General features: G+C 38.8%; 1 protein-coding gene across 4 annotated transcripts in view; it reads right to left on the bottom strand.

The window, feature by feature from the left end:
* Nucleotides 1-22453, bottom strand: part of Mme (membrane metalloendopeptidase) — an 82927-nt gene that overhangs the window by 16613 nt on the left and 43861 nt on the right. For all 4 annotated transcript variants that reach the window (XM_050147419.1, XM_050147417.1, XM_050147418.1 and 1 more), the window contains exons 9-17: nucleotides 22154-22288; nucleotides 20292-20393; nucleotides 18619-18755; nucleotides 18410-18503; nucleotides 16998-17126; nucleotides 16132-16230; nucleotides 15101-15181; nucleotides 13640-13743; nucleotides 4499-4557 (exon numbers count right to left, since the gene is read on the bottom strand). In XM_050147419.1, coding sequence (XP_050003376.1) covers nucleotides 4499-4557; nucleotides 13640-13743; nucleotides 15101-15181; nucleotides 16132-16230; nucleotides 16998-17126; nucleotides 18410-18503; nucleotides 18619-18755; nucleotides 20292-20393; nucleotides 22154-22288 — 940 coding nt within the window. The remainder of the gene's footprint in view (nucleotides 1-4498; nucleotides 4558-13639; nucleotides 13744-15100; nucleotides 15182-16131; nucleotides 16231-16997; nucleotides 17127-18409; nucleotides 18504-18618; nucleotides 18756-20291; nucleotides 20394-22153; nucleotides 22289-22453) is intronic.

Genomic DNA, 22453 nt, shown 5'->3' with positions numbered 1-22453 from the left:
ACTCAGGAAGATCTTTCCCTTGAGTAAATATTTGGAAAGAAGAGCTACTCAATAACACATATTTCTTTTCAGTGCTATCTCTGAAATTGTATCTGTCCACAATTCTAGCTAAAATAAACTGGCACACAGTCATAAGGGTCCCTCCACCACTTAATAATATTTTATTTTTATCAGGGTTCCTATGACACCTCTAAATTCTGTTTCCTTGTTTATAGCTGGAGCTCTTCTTTATCTGATTTTTTTCATTCCCATCCTGGCACCTCAAATCTCAGCCCTGTATGATCAGAGATTTATGTGTTCATACATGTTTACTTATGTACTCTTTGGTCCATTTTGCTTTTTGTCTCTAGACCCCATAGCCAGACAGTTCTTGGAATATAATTAGCACCCAGAAAAATTTATTGACCAAATAAATCATCAGTTATAAACAAAGGGATATGTATTTTCAATAGACTAAGTTGTTTATAAAAAGTTTAGCAGGCATGAAAATCTCCAAGAATAAGATTATTTTATTTAAAAAAATTTGGTCGATAAATAATACCTTTTATGGCTGTCGTAACATCTGTATTGAGTTGAAAACTTTCCCCATTTTTATGTCTCAAAGACACATGAGTATACCAAACAGCAACACTTTATTTCTCCTAGGTATCAGTTTCTTGCCTGTTATTTTTTTCTAATGGCACTTAGCAGAAACGATAGTGTCAACAGAGTGCAGCCCCCATCAGCGAACCTCTTCTATTGGTCTCAGCTGCCTTATTTTCTTTACAAAGTTGGCCCCGCACCTGTGGGCAAACATCAGGTGCTGCCCTGCTCTAGCATGTCCTGTTGTCTCTTCTGGAGAGTTTGACAGTGTATCTTCCCTCATGCCTATTCCTTGTGTGGAGAGTGACAATTTCCTAAGAGATATTCTCACTTTCTGCCTCACTTGCTGTTTCTCCTAATATCATCTGCCCTCTTATTCTAGTCTGTAGCCAGATTAAAGTGCAATAATGGTCACTATTCCTCTCCTGCTAAGAAACTTTGGAAGGTGGTTCTGTGGCCAAACAGCATCCTCCTCCTGACCCTGCATGACAGCCTATTTTCCTGCTTCTCCTGGTCTAGTTCTTTGCTTTAACTTCTGACAATAAATGCACCTACTAAATACACTAATGTGTTTCAATTATTTTTTTTTCTTGGTATATATTGCCTCTATGCAATGCAAAGGAACTATTATTTTAGGCCAATGTTGTCTAGAGGAAGTTATCCCTTGACCTTAGAAATGAATGAAGTGAATGAAGATATATATAGTCTTATGATTCATTAATTTTACCTTTCATATTTTAAAATTCTAGTACACACTAGGTAACTGCAGCATGATATTCTGGAATCGATAAAGAATTGTATGTCATGTTAGCTCATATTACAAGCAAAACTCTGGGCCATTCCTATACAGGGCATCAAGATAGAAGTGAAAGACCCTGACCTTCAGTAATTAAAAAAGAAGAGAAATTTAACATTCAATTAACACAGAGTAGCAAATATTTTCCTTCTAGGGTAAATATGACCTAACCTTTCATGAGCTTCGGGGATAAATATTAGGTATTTACAGAGGTGGCTTCACAACACTCTAAGCAATACTGTTCTTCAGGTCTTTCAATAGGTTGGAAAGTTGCCATTGTCTCATTTTCAGATGACAAAATAATAAAAATTGACCTTTGTCCTGGGAGACTTGGTGAAAGTCATTGCTCACATGCAGATATCTGCCTGAGCTAAACAGTGCCAAGAGATTAGTTTTAGCTGAAAGTTATAAAAATTATACGCAGTACTTTATTAACTTAAACTGAGCATTATCTCCCACACTAAGTACTTTGATTAATATCCACCCATTATATAAAATGCTCTTATGAAACGTGCTATCAAGGCTAAACATTAACCACAGAGATGCAGTTGACTTAATTACAGCCCTGGATGCCATTCTTCAAAAAAGTGATGTGATTTTCATGGCTCATATTAATACTCGTCTTCAAGTTTAACCTGGCAGATTATGAACTCCCTTAACTTGGTCAGCTCAATTTTTTTTAGAAGGATCTTCTCCAAAAATCTCACTGATGACAGTGTTGTTAGCCACCAACAGATCACTTCATGACTGCCAGCAAGCTAGCCAATTAAACTAGTCACTGGACCACAGACATACACACGCACGCACACACAAATCATTAGTTTTTTTCGTTTCTGTCTGCACTCTTACCTCCCACACTAATCCCCCCCCCCCCCGGTATTATCTAGATTTCAAGCAACTCAATTTTAAGTTATCTCAAACACAGCTTAAGTTTGCATTCAGGTAAAATCTGAGAATGCATCAGTACCAGATCTGGGAGTGTCTAGGGTCTTTCCTACATGTTGCTGAAATGAAGCTATGTTGTTTCTGCCCTGAGATTAAAAAAAAAAAAATGTCTAGCTGCTTCACTTCACTGTGAAAAGCAATTCTGCTAATAGGGTTTCAATGTAGAGTTAGCTCGCACTCTAACGAATTTTATACTGACAGAACTATGAATATTAAAAAGAGGATTTGGAGGGGGTTGGGGATGCTGCTCAGTGTCAGAGTGTATGTTTATCATGCTTATAGGCCTGCGGTTCAATCTCCAGAAAATCTGTCTGCCCGTCCATCTGTCCATCTGTCTGTCTGTCTATCTATCTATCTATCTATCTATCTATCTATCTATCTATCTATCTACCTACCGATCTATCATCTATCTATCATCTATCTATCTATCTATCTATCTATCTATCTATCTATCTATCTCTCTGTCATCTATCTATCATCTCTCAAGATTCACAAGTGAAGAACTTCTAGAGTTAAAGGCATTCTGAAGAAAGGTGTTGATTGGTTTTAGAGATGCCTTGAACCATGGCTGATCATACAGGTGCTGGAGAGTTGATCACTAAATAAGTCTTGTCTGGTTGAAAGTGATCTTTTCTCTCTTCAGAAAACATTAGGCTAGACTTTGAGCCAATTGATTGATTTTTGCTTAGCACATCTTTGTTGTTATCTGCAAGTTATATAAAGATAGCCTTTTCTAGATTTCTTATGTATTCCATTTTATAACATGTATCAAAATAAATTACAGATAAAGTTTTGCTTCAAAGATAGAAGTCATAAAAATGCTTACAGAAAATGTAGATAACCTCTTAATATATCTCCTCTTAGGCTTAAAAGCATACAGGAAGGGGTACTTAAACCTCAAAATAAAAAGGCAGGCTTTAAAATTTGTTTTTAAAGTAATAATAAGTATCTTGCAAGGCTTTTTATCAATTTCTATTTCAAATCAGTAACAGATCTCAAAAAGGTGAGGCTTAAAACAGACTTAGAGATATAAAAAAGAATGGTTTGAAATGAGACTGAGATTATCATCCCTTAATTCTGGCCACATTCCAATAGAAAGGCCTAGATTGAATCCCTGTGTAGAACCTGCTCTATGACTTTAGCGCACTTCCGCCAGTGTCTGGGTGGTGTCTGTCAACATAGCAAAAACTCTTAGAAAAAATGGTGCTATTTATATGAGAAGAAAGATAGATTTCAAATGTGCCCAGGTATACCTGGGAAGAGAGAAAAAACATCTTTGCCTTGAGAAGTTATTAATTTATTCATCATATTTTGCACACATGTGTTGATTTTTCACCATAGTTTATGTTATTACTATTAGTGCAACAGAAGTCATTTTTTTTCTTGTTCTGAGCAAAAGTCACTGGGTGGCATAAGTTATATGTTAGAGTCTAATCCAGTGGTTCTTGTGTCCTGTAAAAGCAGCTAACAGTGAGAATGGATTTATCCAACCTATGCTTCCTAATTATCATCTATCACTGAGTGAAGTCAGGAGGAATTCTGCTTGACGGCTTGCTCATGCAGGCTCATGCTCAGCTTGCTTCTCATAAAGCCCTGGCTCACCTGCCTGGGGATGGTACTGTTTGCATTCCACTGGCCCCACCTACATCAGTTAACAATCAAGACAAACTCCCCACAGACATATCTCCAGGCTAAATTTGAGGGAGGCTTTCCTCTCGGATCACTCTAGTCTCTGTCAATTTGACAGTTGAAGCTGTCTAGGGCACTGAGTTTTTTTCTGCCTTCTGAATTCCTTGGACGCTTTGGCATGAAGAAAAGAATAGAAGAATCTCCACTAAAGCCAGACTGCTTACTGAATTACCAAGAGAACCAGGTCTAAAGGAGTTGGCTCTTCTAACCTCCAAGAGTCAGTAAAACTTTTAAAAGGATCTTTCAAAGAACACATAGGAATAAAACAATTCATTTACGTTATAGATTGGATATTATAGAAGAAAATACCTGCTGTGATTTGAACTAATTTTATTTTTCCTAATAGAATGAAAAGGGGTACACAAATCTATGGATACTTCAAGAAGTGAAGCAATAACTCAATATCACCTTTACTTAAAGGGGTATTAAAAGTTGGCCATATAGCAAATGTATGTGGACTAAGACTTATTTAGGGCTATACTTTACCTATCTGATTTCTGCCCGAAGAGTAGAACGCATTGACTACAGCCGCTCCACTTATCCACCTATGGGAAACATAAGAACTTGTTACAGAAGAGCCTTTATAACACATCCAATCTGCTTACCATAGAAATAAATGTCAACTTTCTGTGTGAAATACGATCAACGAATTGACATTAGCATACTAGAATGAAGACTCATTGGAAAATATTTCTATTTATTAAAAAGTCAACATATATCCAGGTCTACAATCTGTTATTTCATTTGCATGGATTTTTTTTGGAGGCATCCGATGGTACAAAATCTACTACATCCATTCAGAAACTGTAGGAGGCTAAAATTACAGTGAAATGGGCATAGCTTTATGCTTTGATACTAAATTGTTCCAACAATTCTGGAACAGTTGAGAACGAATGAAACAAAGGCTAGCAAAACTTCAGATTCAAGTAGCTCTAAAAATTTCAATTAGTTCATAATGAGACTCTTTGGCCGTCCAGATATCTTAGCTTGAAATAATGAACTTCAAATTATTGCTCCTTAAATTTTGTTTTAAAAATGAAATACTGGGAGAGATGGTGCAGCAGTTAAGAGTAGGAATGGCTTTTTCAGAGGACCAGAGTTCATCTGTCAGCAACCACATCAGGCAGCTTGTGGGTGCCTGTACTCTAGTTCCAGGAGATTTGATGTTTCTGGTCTTTAAGGATACTTTCACCAGTGTGTACATACCACACACACACACACACACACACACACACATGCACATACACACACATGATTAAAAATAAAATAAATCTTTAAAAGCATTTATTTGATAAATGTAGCAATATTGATGAAAGATGTATTTTCTTATAATAATAAAGTAAAATCCAGATAATTCTTTAAATAGAGTTGTCTGTCAGTCCATACCAAGGCTCTGCACAGAATCTAGAGTTTATAAAACATGGATCCTAAATATAAAAGGCTAGTTTAGGAAGTGAGGATAATTCATAAATTATTGTTACATAAGAGTATATAAAAAAATTAAAAAAACGAACAAAATAAAACACTGGTCACATGATAATTTGAGGGCTGAAAGACAGGAGCTATTGCCTTCATCTCTTCCTGCTTAGACACGACAGAAGATGCCTGTCAATCATCATGTGGTAAGCATGTAAGGAAAACGGAATAATAATAAGCTAACATATATGTCCATTGACTTCAGATGACCTCTTCATGTTAGCATATCCACACGCACTTAAGACAATCATGGAGTATTGTGCTAAGGCGTTACTAGTTATTTTGCCTCAGGGCAATGGCCAGTGTGACAATTATTCTCCTTCTAGTTGCAAATCAAAATAGCACAATAATTCATTTTCTGTCAGAGGCAGTCTAGTCTCTCCTGTGCCAGGTGAGCAGTACAAAGTCAACACCTTGGTCATAACTATTGTGACTTATGACTTACAACTTAGTCAGGAACTATTGTGAATGTCAGGTATAAGCGCTAGTTTAGTTTCTTAACAATAACGGGCGGAGACGAATATGCAGCGACCATCTGAAAACTTCTGTTATCCTTTTGATAACATGACTAAAACTTTACATAAAAGGGTGCTGGACTTTACAACTGTTTTTAGGCAAACAAGGAGCCCGGAAATGGTGAAGAATAGCTTCCACCTGTCTTTCTGTTAGTTTGTTACCACTGTTATTTTAGGACAGGAAAGCACTTTAGGCAGGATGGGGCTCACATATCAATCCTCCCTAGTTCCAACAGAGCTGAATCATGAATATTTTAATGTTTCCTGCAAGTTGATGATTACAAGAACCTGTCTTCTTTGTTTTAATTAAATGCCTCTTGCTTACTACACAATTTGTAATGACTCACAAGCAAGGCAAGTATTTGTAAACCCAGGATGTTAGATTAAAATGCAGAAATCAGAGCTACACGGAACAAGTTGATTTTATATCTGTGACTAACAGAAAAAGACGTCTGTATAAACAAAGTTGGAGATGAGGAAAAGCGACGCGTTTAGAATGTATTTGCACAGGGTTACCATGATTTGCATAGGGTACATGCACAGGTGCCATGATTCAGGTTGAAGTAAAGTTCTCTGGAGCTGGTGAAAAATTCAGAATGGATGATATGTTCAGACAATTCTGAAGAAGCACTATTGTGTGAGCAGAAAAATATATTCTCAACAATTTCATAGCAAATATAGCAATAAAACTAATAAGTAAAGAGTTTACAGTTATTAAAGATTTTACCAAAATGGGTTATGAATTTAGAGCCTAGTCTCAGTGGCTCTAGTGTGAGTTTCTTAATTGCAAATTCTGAGTTGTGGTAATAGCTGTGCATTTTATGTGTAATTATAAAGAATCATTATAAATTATTTGGCTCTGAACTAACCAAAAGTCCTAATAGTAAAGTAGAAAAAGTCATAATTCAAAGATGAAATGTTATGCTGAGAAAAAAAGGCAGATACACTAAGTGAATGCTTCAAATGGCATACTTCAGACATGACTGGAAGACACAGACATAGAAAGATGGACATCATACAATATTGCTGGCTTAGGCTTATTGCTTTTGTAAAAATAAGTGCCATCTTTTATTACTTTAAGACATTTAAGATTACATTTTGACTAATGTTTGTAACTCTCCAGCAGAGAGAGTTTTACATATTAACATGTCTACTGTGAGTTATAGCTCCTAAAACGTAGGTGGCCACTATGATCATGGATCACACCCATACAATTAGAATTTTGGTGGTGGGGTTTACTGATCACTAGAGTGTAGTACTTGTCCCCTGCAAATCCTGGAAAAAAATCTTTAGGACAGTGTGTCCTTAGTCCACTCTGGAGAATTATACAAATTCGAAAGACCAGGGCATTGTGCCCCAGGTCATGATCAGAACTTGAAGTACTATAATTATATCAATTGTTACATCTTAAGTAGGGTAGTGATAGCAGAGACATATTCAGTGTCTGATACTTGTGGTCAGTGATGAAATACCCCAAATACCAATGAAAAAGATAAATTAATGAGGCAAATGTTTTTAAAATGTAATAGTGATGTAATGAAAATTCTAAGTTCTTTTGATTTCAATTCATCTGTGAAAATGGAGAGGCTTTAATTTATAAAACTCAGACAATGCTGACCATGACAGTAACACTTGGAAGAGAAAAATGCACATAAAGAAGAAAAGTGAAAAAAATGGAAACAAAAAAAAGAAGCAAATGGAGGTGCTATTAGTCAAAAATAATGGCTATTGTGTGCTTCCCCAAGATACCTTCCAAGTGTGCAGGCCAGACCTGAGCATCCTCTTATGTACAGTATTAGACCAGGGAGAAGAAGCAAAACTCTGAGTTCTCTGGTTCTCTTCCTGCCTCCAGTGGTCTATGCATGTGTGAGCATGGGCTGTGTGGTGGGGAGGTAGAGTGGGAATGGAGGAAGTAGGCAAGAAATTATTTTTATATAATTATAATTTAATTATTATAATTTAATTTTAATTTCTGAAATGCAGTTTTGTCAGGTAAGTTTAATTTGTTGAATCAGCAACTAGACATCCTCAAAGAGGACATATAACTAAAATGCCTGTGAGAGAGGAGCCAGGTGTTTGACATCCATCTCTTTATACCCTGACGAAGCTACCCAGTCTTTATGACAGGTAAGAAGAGCTGATATGAACATTCAAATTCAGCAGCCTTTAAGAAAAAGTGAATCCGATGGACTGCAAGAGCACTTAGAACAAACCTCTTTTCAGCCACAGAATTTAAAGCTTAAAATAAAGGACAAGACTGTTAAGGTCCTTCTCCTAGGGAGTGTTCAATTCTCGGCATCTATGCTAAAAGTGACTCCTTTGAAATCAGCAGTATGATAAACAGCTTTTTGTGTGTGCCTCCTCAAGTATTGCTGGGTGAAAGGAGAATCCTGTTGAAATCTCCGGTCATTATAATCTTTTACACTTCTGTTATTTTTTTTCTTCTCAAACGCTTCTCACGTGCTCTTCCTGACCTCCCAGATCATCCTGACAGAATAGAGAACACCTGCAATCTGCTGGTAGGGAAACTGAGTCAATGCGTAGTCGCTATGCTCTGGTGTAGGAGGTTGTTCTGTATTTGTGTTGGTTTCATTGGTTGAATAAAGAAGCTGCCTTGGCCTTTGGATAGGGCAGCCCTTAGGTGGGTGGAGTAGACAGAACAGAATTCTGGGAGGAAGAAGGCAGGCAGAGAGCCGCCATGGAGTCAGCTGCCAGGTCAGACGTGCTGAATCTTTCCCGGTAAGCCACAGCTCATGGTGATACACAGATTTAATAGAAATGGGTTGAATCAAGATGTGAGAGTTAGCCAATAAGAGGCTAGAACTAATGGGCCAGACAGTATTTAAATAATATAGATTTCTATGTGGTTATATCGGGCTAAGCTAGCCAGGCGGCAGAAGACAGGGCCCTGTGCTCCTACTACAAAGCTCTGCCCTAGTACATGTAGACACTAAGTGATGGAACTGCGGAAAACATATTTAAGGGAAAGATGGCCTGCTTGCCTTCCTCCCAACCCCGACCACCAAACTGCTGATCCACACGATGCACAAATACCAGAACAGTGATTAATGCCTTCCTATTGTCAACATAAAGAGAGCCTTTTCTCTTTCTCACCTACCATATCCCTTTCTTTCCAAGGCAAAAATAGATGTTATATTTTTTTTAAAAAAATAGATGTTATTAACTAAATTTAGAAAAGTCAAAAACAAAAATAAAAACAAAAAACCCACCATCCCCCCCAAAAAATCAAAGCTCAGAGGCTAAGTTTACAAAGCTAATATATAAAGTACAGAAATCTTAGTTCACCCAATCCCTACCCTACCACCCCCTCCAGTTCCATAGCTCACACTCCTTTCCTCCTCCACAGACCTAGTCCTTTAAGGCCTAAACAAAAATGCAGGAGAACTAAAGACCTTCTCTGAACATTGTATTTGAGTAGTGACCACGACTAATGTACAGTTCATGACTGAATCTGTCGGAAACCAAGACCCTCCTGAAACTGAGCTGGAGAATCCACTTTTCCAGATACTGGGTAATCCTGAAAACTCCTCATAAGGAACGCAAACCTCTTCTATTCCATGCAACCCATATCCAGGCACCATCTGCCCAGCTGATTAGAAGTAGCTTCACAGGTAATGACAGTCCATGTTTTATTTTTAGCTTGAACCACGAGGGCTTAGCACACTGTTGGGAACACGATAGGCACCCACCAAATATTCAGGCCTATTAATGGCTGCTCCACAGGACTGACCCAGCTTGCCCTGTGATGGGGAAGATGAAGAGTATTGCCTTTCTGCAGCCATAGAGAGCTGCGGCAACTAGGGCGGTACCCCATCTGAGCATGGTCCTCTCAAGAGATTACACATAGTAACGGTGCCAGAGTTCTGAGTTGTCCTCTCTAGTTAAGTGGGAATAGGGGACATTTTGATGCTCTGTTGTGGTCTGCCACCATCTATTGTGGTCTCTAGGTGTCTACTGACTGCAGTCTGCCATCATCTGATTATACTGATCAGAAAACCCAGCAGGCACGGAGTAAGGAAGACATCCTATGGGTTAGTGAGTCTTGTTTTGTTTTCAGTCACTACTCTGATAATTTAGCTTCTAGCTGACATTCTCAGAGAATGTTTTCCTGATCAGTCAAAAAAATTACATCTTTTTTTTTTAATCAGTACCAAATCTAGAAACCTCCTAAGGAAGCCTTAATGTTTTGTTGTTCATGAACACACAGGCCTTGAGGTTTATTTTTGTCCTGTTAGCTCTCAGCGAGTTATCCTTTTAGTACAAGTAAATGATTTTAGATGTGTTACTAAGTACTCTTGCCAACACTTATACTCCCAGTTCAGGGCTATTTTTCTCTGAACTGGACATGTTTGAAATTCCTCTGCAATTGCACCAAACCCTCAGGAGACAGCACATTCAGAGTAAAAAAAAAAGTTATGCATAGTCATTCAGTAACCATATGAAGTTTTAAAATTATTAGAATTCCTGTTCTTTGCAGTTGTGAGTTGTTCACAAGGGTAAAGGGAGGCCTTTCAGCCAAACGATTAACTTGGACATATTGCATGTATACTCCTTGAGACTAAGTTTTAAAAATTGTTTAACAGAAAAAGTCACAGGGATGTATATCTTCACCAGATGTGGGGATAAAATGTGGAGATGGAGGCATTTTTAGGTTATGTGCCGAAATAATTTTATCGACATTATTACAGATTGGCCATTTGCACACCCTATTGCCATGCATGAAGTATCCACATTCTATTAATCAATGTCTATTTTTTTTGACATAGTGGTTTCTTCCTTCTACAAAAATTAGCTTCTTGAGCAACATCAAACTGTGACAGTTCTGTATGGGTGAGTAAAAAGCTGCTGGCGGACAATGGCTAAACACACGACACTCGAGTCAAGCCATGCAGAGGTTCCTGTTAAACAAACAAGGAAAGAAAAAATGCTATATCCGGATATGATGGCGCACACCTTTAACCCCAGCACTAGGGAGGCGGAGACAGGAAGATCTCAGGAAGTTTGAGGCCAGCCTGATCCATATAGCAAGCTCCAAGACTACACAGAGAATCCCTGTCTCAACAAAATAAATAAAATAGGATGCTACAAACTCATAAGCAACAAAGGGAGAGCAGAGGGTGGTTTGGAAGCACTGAATATCAGCAGAGTTTTGGACTGAGCCGGGAGTGTGGGTGACTGTTAAGGAATTCCAGAGAGCTATGGGAACTTTCGACCTTTATAAAGGTTCATATTTCTTGAGCTAAGCAACAGGAATGACAGGCAAGGTTTTCGTCGAGTAAGAACATGAGTCAAGCTGTATCATCGAGACCCTGGGGACAGCAGTGTGAGGATGAAGTGAAAACATGAGATAATTGGCAATAATTTTTTTAAAAGAATGAAAATAACAGAGAAAAAATGCGGTAAGGAAGCAGACAGAGATGGTTTTAAACACAAAAGTATAATATTTAATCAGCAGCAGGGGAAAGCAGTCTTTTTCTTTGGAGAGAGCACTATAGATGAAATAGAGAAGCCCAGAGAGATCAAGAGGAGGCCCTGGTATCTATCTGGGTGGGAATAATAAGATAGAAGCTTCTAGAAAATAGACAGCTAGAAGGATCAAGATTAATTTTTGCCTCAGTGGCAAAATGTTGTGCTTGTGCGGTTAATGATATAGCTACATAGAAATACTTGCTAACCAGCTAGATTATTAAATGTAAAGCTCAGCAGATGGATCTGGGCCAGATCCAAATACTCAGATGCAATAAGGATGTTATACACCTTCAAGAAGTAAATGCATGTACCCATGGGGGAGCACATGGGGTGGGATGATCTAGGAGTCACTAGGTAGTTAGTTGAATTTACTTATATTGCTAGTTCCCTGGAATTTTAATGCATTAATCAGCATTCCTCTAAAATACTCTGCAATACAACCCAATAATAGTTCACAGACTCTCCCCTATCTTTTCAGTATGTCTGTGGACATATATTCCTCCGACAAGTCATTGGGAATGAGGATCTGAGAATGATGTGTGACTTCCAGCCACATGACCAAGTGGAAGCTATAGATTTGTCTTTCTGAAGGTCAGTGAGGACTTGAACCCGAGGACACATGGAACAAGGAAAGGGACAACAAAGGTGACTTTCCCCCTATTAAACAGGTGTCACATCAGTCAGGAATTTTCACGGGGAGAAACCCAAAAGAAATAAAGGGAACTTTTATTACCATACACCTCATAGGATGAGGTTACAGCCAGAGTATTCCTGGTGATTTTAAAGCACCAAAAATAAGTTTAACAAAATTAAAGGCATCACCTTGGGAAAATATTTTTTAAATGAAATGCAGAAAAATAATGATACAAAAGGAGGCTAATTCAGAGGTCCGTATTTGGAGGGTGCTACTTACGAAGAGTTCCAGTTTTGGGGCTCTGAGTCTTAGAGCAAATGAATCCTGATATAGGAGCTTTGAGCTGAGGCATCAGTACTTTTTTTTTTTTTTAATGTTGCCCATGTGATTCTAATCTGCAGTCAGATGTTTGGACCTTTGCATTCAGTGTGAAAGAAGAGGGAGAGAGAAAACGCTGGCACTGGGTGGCAGAGAGCTTGAGAGCTGCATTGTAGCTGTCTCAGAATCTTTGGGGATGGCTCAAACAAGACTAATGAAGCGCTTAGGCTGTGCACTAAAATATTAAAATAGCTTTGGACTTTTCCCGGCACGTTTCTGTCCTGTGGTACAGGTCATTACACCATACAACTTCTGCTATAAAGATCATCTACTGTCTGCAGTTATTTATCTCCTAATTTCCCAGGACCCGGTGACAACTGGGCGAGTCATTTCTCTAGAACAGTAGTTACAGAAAAAAAAAAATCAACGAAACACATTGTTAGTCAATAAACAAACCAAGGCGGGGCATTTAGTTTTCAGTTGCTTGGAAATTCACTAATTTTAATTGCCACTGAGCTAGCTCAGTGTTAGGCACTGAGAATGGCTTTGGTTATTACAGGGTTAAAAGTCTTGGAAGACCAATTTAAGGAACTCAGTGGGTTTGAGGACTAAGCACATATGCTGGTCAATCTCGGCATATCACCTATCGAGTGGAAAAGCAAAGGTCAAAATAATAATCATTATGAAGTAATGTTAAGACGAGCATAAATAAGAGAGCAGTATTCAAAGGCTATTGCTCCAAATGATTCCTGGATCTCCTGTGTAGCTTTTGCAGGGTTAAAGGAAGTGTCACATGAAGCAATCAGAAAAGGGAGTGGGCATGTGGGTTGCTTGGCCAATAGAAAGAGTAGGCACTAATAGCGGAAGAATATTCTGGATGCAGAGTAAAGCCCAAGAACGTGCTTAAAGAGCAAAGTCACATTAAGCAAAGGTGTTTCTGAAAAACTTGTCCAGCAAAAAGCTATAGATGGCAACAGTTAAGAAGCCAGTTAATCAAGAGATGAAGTTAAGTGTGAGGGTGCCTTACTGGAGAAAGGCTTTGGTTTGAAGTTCCTGGCCCGCGCTGTTAATACAATCCGATTAGACATTCTCAGAACCTCCTGAGGGAAGGGGGCATTGCGATGGTCAAGGGAGCAGAGCCAGCAGCGAGAGGCTCACTACAGAATGAACGATTAGGAAACAGACTGTACGCACTCATCTTTGTCCACCTTTTCTCGGAGCTTCTTCAGCTGCTTGCTTTGGCTGAATTTCAGATTTTGGATTATGTTCTCAAAGTACTCATCTTCCGTGTAGTTCAACTGCATTAGACAGAAGGTTTGGGAGAAATATTAATGCCAGCCTCATCACAGTTTGGAAAACAAGTTAATACAGTTAAGAAACGGCATTAAAAACTTACTAAAGGATGCGCTATTCCCAATTAGCCTTGCTATACGTTGTGAATGTTATAGATTAGCCTTGTTACATATGTTATACCGTAACTTTAGTGTATTCTTTTATAACCACTCATGAAGCAAAGGTCAGGCCAACCTCACAATACTGATATCATTCTCCAGACTACAATCACGCATAACCACACCCTCTTTATTTAGTACCCACTGTCCTTGGCACTGTTCTTTGTATTTCAAGTATTTATTATACTCAGTTGCTCTTTCTGATAACCTTGTAGCCTAACAGCTGAGATCAGATTTTAAAGCTGAAGATTGTGAGGTGGAGATGTTTCAGGCCATTGGCTAAGATTTAAAAGATCAAGAGAAGTAGAATTTGGAGCCCAGGTATTTAGCTTTGAGTCTCTCTCTGATCTTAGGCAATTCTTTCTTGTAGCAAAACCAACCAATCAACTAACCAACCAACCAAACAAAAAACCCAAGAGAACTAATTTCTTGTGTGAATGGAAAAGAAGGATTGAGCATTTTGGTGTGGAAACCTCCTATTAGTACTTGGTGAATCATCCATCAGTGTCATCCCAGACCTGGGGTGTGTCACCTGCTGTGACCAGGGTGTTAAGCCTGTGGTCACAGGTGTGGTCACAGGACAACACTGAGCATCTCAGACAAGTCTGATCACAGGTACAGAGTGACATTAAACAGTGTCACCTCTTTTAACACTACCAGAGAGTATAAAAAAATGATTCTCAGTTATTCTGGTTTTTAAGAGAGGAGGCATACTGTGCGATACCCACTGGGATGATGACTAGGAAATAGAAGCCTTTGCGACTTTTATAGCCTTGCAAGCCACTGTAAGGGTCTGTGGGCAGCCCATCAGTCTACCCCTGATGCTCTAAAGTAGTGGTCCTCAAGCTTCCTAGCTGTGACCATTTAATACAGCTTCTCATGTTGTGATAAACCCCCAAACATATTTTTCATTGCTACTCCATAACTGCAATTTTGCTACTGTTATGAATTATAATGCAAATATAACACTACTCTAAAGGATGCAAGGATTTTTCTCACCATTGTAAAACTGAAATATATAGAAACCAAATACAGTCCACTACAAGGACAACCAAGTTTAAATTGAACATAATTTGGGTATTAGCGTTACAAGTTTTAGATAGCGCTATGGGATCTACAGTTTAAGGCTGTTTTACACAGTGTCTGGCATTCCTGAGCAACAGTGACGTTGACACCAGCCCTACACACCACTTCTGAGACTCACCTCAAGATACTCATTATTCAGCTTGTTATCGTTGGAAATGATGTCATCAGGATAACCAATCCTTTCTTTAATTGCTAAGGCCTGTGAAAATGACAACATTGGATGTGGGGATACAACCATCTCCATAACCACAACCTTCACATACAAACACCACATGTGTCCACAACCAGCAATTAAATAGCCTGGTGTGTCATTTACAAAAGGAGCACCTGACAACACTTAACCAGTGTCCTCTGCAATGACTCTTTCCCTTAGTTCAAAATGAATAAAAACAGGCTTGGAACTTAGCACCTAGTGCTTTCTGTCTTCTGGGCTGCAGCTTTCCCCTGGAAACTGCCAAAAGCCGTTGCTACACATGTAATGTAGTTTTATGAAAATTTTTTTCCTCTCCAGACCTTTCAATTTTATTGAAGGAATAACATTTAGTACTCCCAATCTTGCAGGATATAATTATCTTTTCACTTCATTGATTCAGCTGAGAAAACAGATAAGGGCTCCACAGGCATTGTGCTAATACACTCCTGAATATTGGCTCCTTCAGTCTTTGTTCCCTTACTTCCCCAAAGCCAGTGCAGATCTTCAAGTTAAAGGAATGGCATTATCTGCATGACTGGGAAGTGGGTTTCTTTGTTACTTACCTTGTATTAGTCCACTGTTCATTACTAATTTTACGGTATTATTATTTAAGTGCATTTATTTTAACTGCCCCATTACTTATTTCTGTTTATTGCTTCGCTGACCCTCTCTGAGATAGTCTCTGATGGTCCTGGAACTCACCGAGAAGGCTGGCCAGCTAGTGAGCTAGGGATATGCCCATCTTCCATCTTCCCGGCACTGGGACTTCAGATGTATGCCAGTACACCTCCTTTGGGTTTTTAACATGGGTTTTAGGTTTTCAGATCCTCGTGCTTATAAGGTAAGTGTTTACCAATGGCACTATTGCCCTCTTCCTAGGCTTATAGCTTTTATGCAAATCTTGATTTTCCCCCCCTGTAAGTAGATTTTCTTTGAAGGCCCTGACTTGTCCTTACCTTTTCTTCAGCTTTCTTTTTGGTTTCAGCATCCATCCAGGTGAGGTCATCTAAAGTCTGAATAAAAACTTCTCGGATTTGTGCAATCAGATCTTCAACCTCAAAGCAAAACAAATATTAGCTTGTTAATAGTCGAATGTAGAAATACAGCCCAGGACTTCATTCTTCATTACAGAGCTATATGCTGCCTTTAAGGACACAGGTGTATGGTTCACACATACAAATTTACAGATGAATTGTTATCCCCAAATAAATGGATGTAGGTGAGCATATGGGACTATTATACTCCAAAGCAATACTGCTATTATCGAATTTTCCCAATTAAAGAGGTCTTTCTATATACACGAAGCTAAAATTACCTTCAGAATGTCCCGGTTCTTGCTATCCTTTTAGAAGGTTAGAATATTAGCTGTCACTCTCATAAGTGGTCCAATTAAGCAAGAAGTAGCATTTCAATAAACTGTTTTACTATGTCATTACCATTGTCTAAATTTCAGGAGCTATTAGAGAACAGAATATGCTTCTCATACTTCAAGTAAACTGTAGTTTACATTGTTGGTGTTTAAAGAAATGGTCAGTTGGGCAATAGACGACCTTATAAGTCTAATACATCAGTGGAACACTAACAGCACTGCTTCCAGAAAACCCATCAGCACTTTCAATGAAACACTATGAAGGCAGAGGCAGAACCAGGTATTGAGGGATAGAAGGCTAACTCTATTGAGAACAATGCTATACTATCATACCCAGATTCATTGCCTAATTAACAAAAATCGAGCTAAGATGCGAGCAACTGTAACTACTAATCAAACAGACGAACCGCCAGGATGCTATTCAGATGCCCTTGAGCTGTGTTAGAACGTTACCATGTGTTTGCTTTCTCCAGCAAACGCTGCTTCCACGTAAAGCCTCCCTACAGCGTTCTCCATGTTCCCATTGACATAGTTAGCGCACCGTCTCCACGTCGCTGTTTCTGATGTAGTGCCATAAAGGGCCTAGAAAAGAGAGAAGGAACATGGCCTCTGACTAGGAGTCGGGGATGGTGAGCAGTAAGAGCAGGCAAGTCCGCAAGGCTAGTCTTCCTGTCTGCTTTAAGTTCTTGCTGTACTCAATGCTTCTCTTCACAGAGTAGCTCTCCCTAAGCTACGATAAAATGTAATCCGGCTGGATTGTTTACTTAAAAAAAAAAAAAAGGCCTTGCGCAAACAAGGTCTCTTTTCAGAGGCGTGTCCCAATAGAACTTTTAGCTATTACGAGTTAATAACGTTCAGGGAAGCTCTGGGAGAGAAAATACAACCTTGTGCCCACTATACAAACATAAACGTGAAGAAATGTTCAATAAAGCCGGAGAGAGGAAATCTTATACACAAGAAAACACATTTCTCCTTTTAATGTTTTAGCTGAATTTCAGGTACGTTAGGAAAACTGTGTATACACAAGTTTCAGTACCAACAAGGGGATTGGCAATTTAATGAAATAACGTTCTTTTTTGCAGTCTCTACTTATTTGTATTTATCGATTTAAGACAAAGTCTCGTGTAGTCCAGACTAGCCTCACACTGGTGTGAATGATGCTGGCCTTCTGGCTGACTCCATCTCTCATGTGCTGGGATTACAGGCATGAGTGACCACGCTTGCTGTTTTGGGTATTTATTGTCTTTTTAGAAAGCCATGCTCAAGCATTGTTGCAATTGAGTCCCTTCTCAGCCCTGTATAAAAAGTTATCAAATTATTTATCAACTTTGAAGCAGTTATTCTTTTGCCAGGACAACAACCAGTATATTAGAGTTTTCCTTCTTTAGTTCCTACTGACCTATCTCTTAATATCAGGACTGAATGACTGTGTAGATAATGTATATGCAGACTAAGCAAAAGCTTAGGTTCCTGTTTCAGGCTAGTGTTCTTCCTAAGGAATGCAATGACAAAGAAGTCTGTCTTTATATATGTCCAGTGTGCCATGAGCCCCTGAAAATCAAGTCAATTGAGAAAATGATTTCTTCTGAGACGGACTTTAACACATCAGCAACAACAAATCAATACAGTATTCTTTTGTACAACTACAGGTAACTCCTTACAGGGCTATGAGCTCACGATACCGTAGCAGACCAGCAGAGGATGGCAGAGCCCAGAGCAGTGACCTCTCCCTACGTATCTGCAAAACAACCAAATCTGGGCATTCGGATTCTTGGGAGGGACCAGCACAGTGTACACAGGAAGCATTTATAACCATGTATCTTTTTGCACTTTAGGGCTTAAGAAAAGAGAGATTTTGTCTTCACCTTGCGGAAAGCATTTCTGGACTCCTTGTAATTTCGGCTGAGGCTTCTTACAAGATCCATTATGAACCTCCAGGACATTAAATTCTGTAGATCTCTGTATAAAAAAAAAAAAACCCACCACCCAGCAACAGAAAACATGAGGCTGCAAAGCTTCTAAAGACTTATATAAAATGTAAACTTTGAGGATGGGGACACTCTGACATACCTACCTGGGAGAATATTTGGTAAGAATAGGCTTAAGTTTGGTTAAATATTCTGGAGCATAAACAATCACTTCTTCCTCATTTTGAATATTAATATTCACAGTTGACATGATTTCATTTGTGAAATTTGACCAGCTGAATGGCTGGGGAAAAAAGCAGGCATAAAACGTTCAGTAATTATGGCCTTCCCTTCTTGGCTCCAAGAATTATGGTTAGAAGGGCACAGACTAAAGGGGATCAGCTGCATCGTAAAATACTTAATAGAATAGCCAGTTTGTGTTTGAGATTTTTTTGGTCAATTGTTTGAGTCAGCTTTTGAATAAATATTAGTTCTCCAATATGATTATTTAGATAGCAGAATTAAGTCAACCATTTAAGAGCAAAACAAATCTGTTATGTATACCGAGCACATAATTAGAAATTAGGCTCATTGTCCTCTCTTCTCTAGGAAATATTTTTTTTTTTTTGAGACAAGGTTTCTCTGTGTATCAGTTCTAACTGTCCTGGAACTAGCTTTTGTAGACCAGGTTGAGCTCGAACTCATAGAAATCCACCTGCCTCTGCCTCTCGACTGAAAAAAAATAATTTTTAAAAAGAAACGTACAGTTTTAAAAATGAAGCTTCCTTAGTTTCTGAGCATGCAAGTATATACAGACCGTCTTTTATCAGTGGATATTAATAAATAGTTCATTCAAACACAGGCATGCACCTGAGCAGAGTCTCATCCCTGGACGGGACGTGGGCATGGCAGAGATGCCAAGGAGCTGAAGGAGCATGTGTAGACCTCTTCATCTTAGTTCTATAGATAGGTGTGCAGGTTTCCAACTTCAGTATCTAAGTTGAGAGTTTTAAAAGACTAAATCTTGCCTATTATTCCTTACATGGGAATTGAGTACCTAAGATCTCTGTGCAGGAAGTGCTATGTTAAAAACTTGCTTTCCTTTTGTGCTTAAGACCAGTTTTCCAAAATGCATTTATTTAACACATTGTATCAAGAAATGTATGTGAGAAATGACTAACTCACTAACACAGTAACCAGAATCAGTATTACAGAATTAATACAAAGAGAATTCTGGCTGTAGGGGTTTTGACATAGTTCCATAAATGTGGCTTCATGTCCCAGCCACGTGGCCCAATTACTACACAAGGAAAAGGCACAAAGGAAACTGTTAGAGACTAACTGAACGAAACCAAGAGAGTCATGTTTATTAGTGGATACGGAGACAGATTTCCTTACCACCTGATTCTATTTGTAATTATTGTTTTGAATACTTTCATAAGTGGCCTGGATGAGAACTTGGGGTGTTTTATGAGTAAATCATGCTGTCTTAAGAACTGAAGAGAAATTTCATGACTTCTTGCTAGACAGCCTACATCTATTGATAATGTAAGGGGCTCTCACAAAGACTCGAGCCTTCTTCTAACCCTTTTCTGATACAGTGTCTAAAATATTGCACCCTTCCCTTAAAAGGAATTTTGCCTTTGAATCCCATTCTACTTACATACAGAAATAGCACTTTCAAAGTACCCCTGCCCCAGGACTTTTCATGAAGTTTAATAGTGAATGTCATTGAAATTCATTTTGAAGCTAATTTAATTCAGTAAATAAAATGCAATTCTATGATCTCAGGAAACGGTATAGGAAAAGGGCACACAAAACTAGAAAACTTTCTACTTACCTTCCCATTAATCTCTAGAGAAAAATTTCTTTGGAGCTCAGCCAGAGTCATTTTGTTATAAAGCAACATTGGGTCATTTCGGTCTTCAGGTTTAGTTGTAGCCTAGGGATTTAATATTTGATTGTCATCTTAGAAAAATATATATGTTGGAAAATAGAGCATAGAGTAGGTATAAGATAATTTGATTTTTGTTCAAAATTTATCATTTTATGTACATTCAGTAATAATTAATGGTATTTACCCAGAGCATCAAACTTAAAATTTTTCAAAAATCTTTTTACACTTTGGTAACTGTCCAAGCCCCTAGTTAATATTTGTGGCTAATGGTCTATTCAGTTAGGTCCGTTGCTATTTCATATTTTATATCTTTCTTTTGATATAGTCGTCTCCAATTTATCTTCCAAAGACTGGCTTCTACCCTCACTTTGTAATCCAGTATTCTAATTAAAATTAAGCCCCAGGGAGGGGAAATGCAAAAGGTTTTACAACAATTTATGGCAGTTGACACAGAAAACTCTTAGAGCATGGCAGGTGGGTCACAAGTTGGTCAAGAAGAACGGTCACTCTTCTACTGTCGAGACCACCCTTCCCCCTGACTAATTAGTGTTCTGTATTTTGTTCCCTGAGTCTAAAGATTAAGTTATGACAGCAAGTTAGCGCTTGGGATGAATGGTGGGAAGACACAAAAAAGGAAGGTGTAGAATGAGTGTGACAATGTCCCCTTTGAGTAACGTATGCACTCATCGATGAAGACAATCAGTACTGAACATCTTCATACGAGGCAATGTGTATACTGTTAGATACACATGAGTGGCCTAAAGATGACTATGACCCTACGCCAACCTCAGACCCTAAGGCAGGGGGAGGTCTAGGACACTGGCAACTACATCGGAGGCAGTATGGAGTAATGACCACAGAGCCAACGCTGCCCAAGGGTATATGGTCTGAGAACAGAGGAGGGATAAAATCCCAGGACAAGAAACTCTAGCAAGTCAGTTTCCCTCTGAGCACCACATGTGGTCCATCAAACTATCCTCCACCAAGATGTTCCTCTAAGCAGTCTGACTCTGGTTGAGGGTCGAGGTGTGTGTGGGGGGTGGTTTTATGTTGCCCTAGCAAGTCTAAAATCACTCTGTTTATTTTCTGTCTTCAAGATTCTGATGAGGACAGATGGCAGTGGTGAGTGGATGGGGGAACCTAAGGGAACAGGTTTTGCTTGTACTGTTAAGAACCGGAGACCAGGTTCAATCACTAATCTATTTATTGCCTGGGGCCAGAGTTCCCTTGCTCATGCCTTCAGGGCCCCTCTGAAGACTCAAGAGCAGAGTGCCAGTCTCCAAGGGCTTGCTTGGTAGCAGAGGAAATACAGAAACCCTCTTGACTCTGTTGCTAAGGTTTTTCTATATTCCCCAAACTCTGCTATCTCAGAGGCTGAAATCAGTGGCCTCACTCTGTCTTCTTCTAACCACTTTCTTAGCAGAAAGACAGAGAGGATCTTTGAAGACACTTTGTATTTCAAAATAACAAAGTAAAACTTTAAAAAAAAAAACTGCATGTGCCTTCCTGGGTCATGAGGGCATCTCACAGTCTGAGTGTAAGATTTTGATGCCACTGCTTTTTATATAGGTAGGCGATGAAGCGCAGCCTGTTTGCTATTTGTCAAAGTTAGCGAGTCTTTTGGATTTCAGGAAATTCTATAGTTTCAAAGGTTCTCCTGAAGTCAATGATCCATTACTGGCCTATGCATTTTTATCACTGACTTACAGAGTGAGACTTTTAACTTTAAAATAGCATAGAGAGGAGGGAATGAAACAAAAAGTGGTTGATGTTATTCAGAATCCTGGAAAAATAATGTGTTTTACATTGGCAATTTCTTTTTCCAAGTCCATAACTCTATTCATTTCCAAAGAGAGCTGGTTTTCGTCAATCGACAATCCTTCTTCCTGACGAATCAGTCTGGCCACAGAAATCATAAAATCCACATAGGCTGTGCAAGCCTGCAAGAAATAAGTAGTAAGTTGTTGGGGGAGCTTTCTGATATTCGTCATGGCATATAAGGGTTCTTAAAACATTAATTTTTGGTAGCAGAAAAAGCACAATAAAATGTAAATAGTTTCTAAGTGCTGAAAGAAATGACTTGTACAGCTCCTTTAATTAGAGCA

Source organism: Alexandromys fortis, unplaced genomic scaffold, assembly GCF_014885135.2.
Source record: "Alexandromys fortis isolate MF-2015 unplaced genomic scaffold, M_Fortis_MF-2015_v1.1 scaffold_53, whole genome shotgun sequence".
NCBI lineage: Eukaryota > Metazoa > Chordata > Mammalia > Rodentia > Cricetidae > Alexandromys > Alexandromys fortis.
The sequence above is the reverse complement of the archived record's forward strand: the minus strand, read 5'-3'. Positions and strand labels throughout refer to the sequence as shown.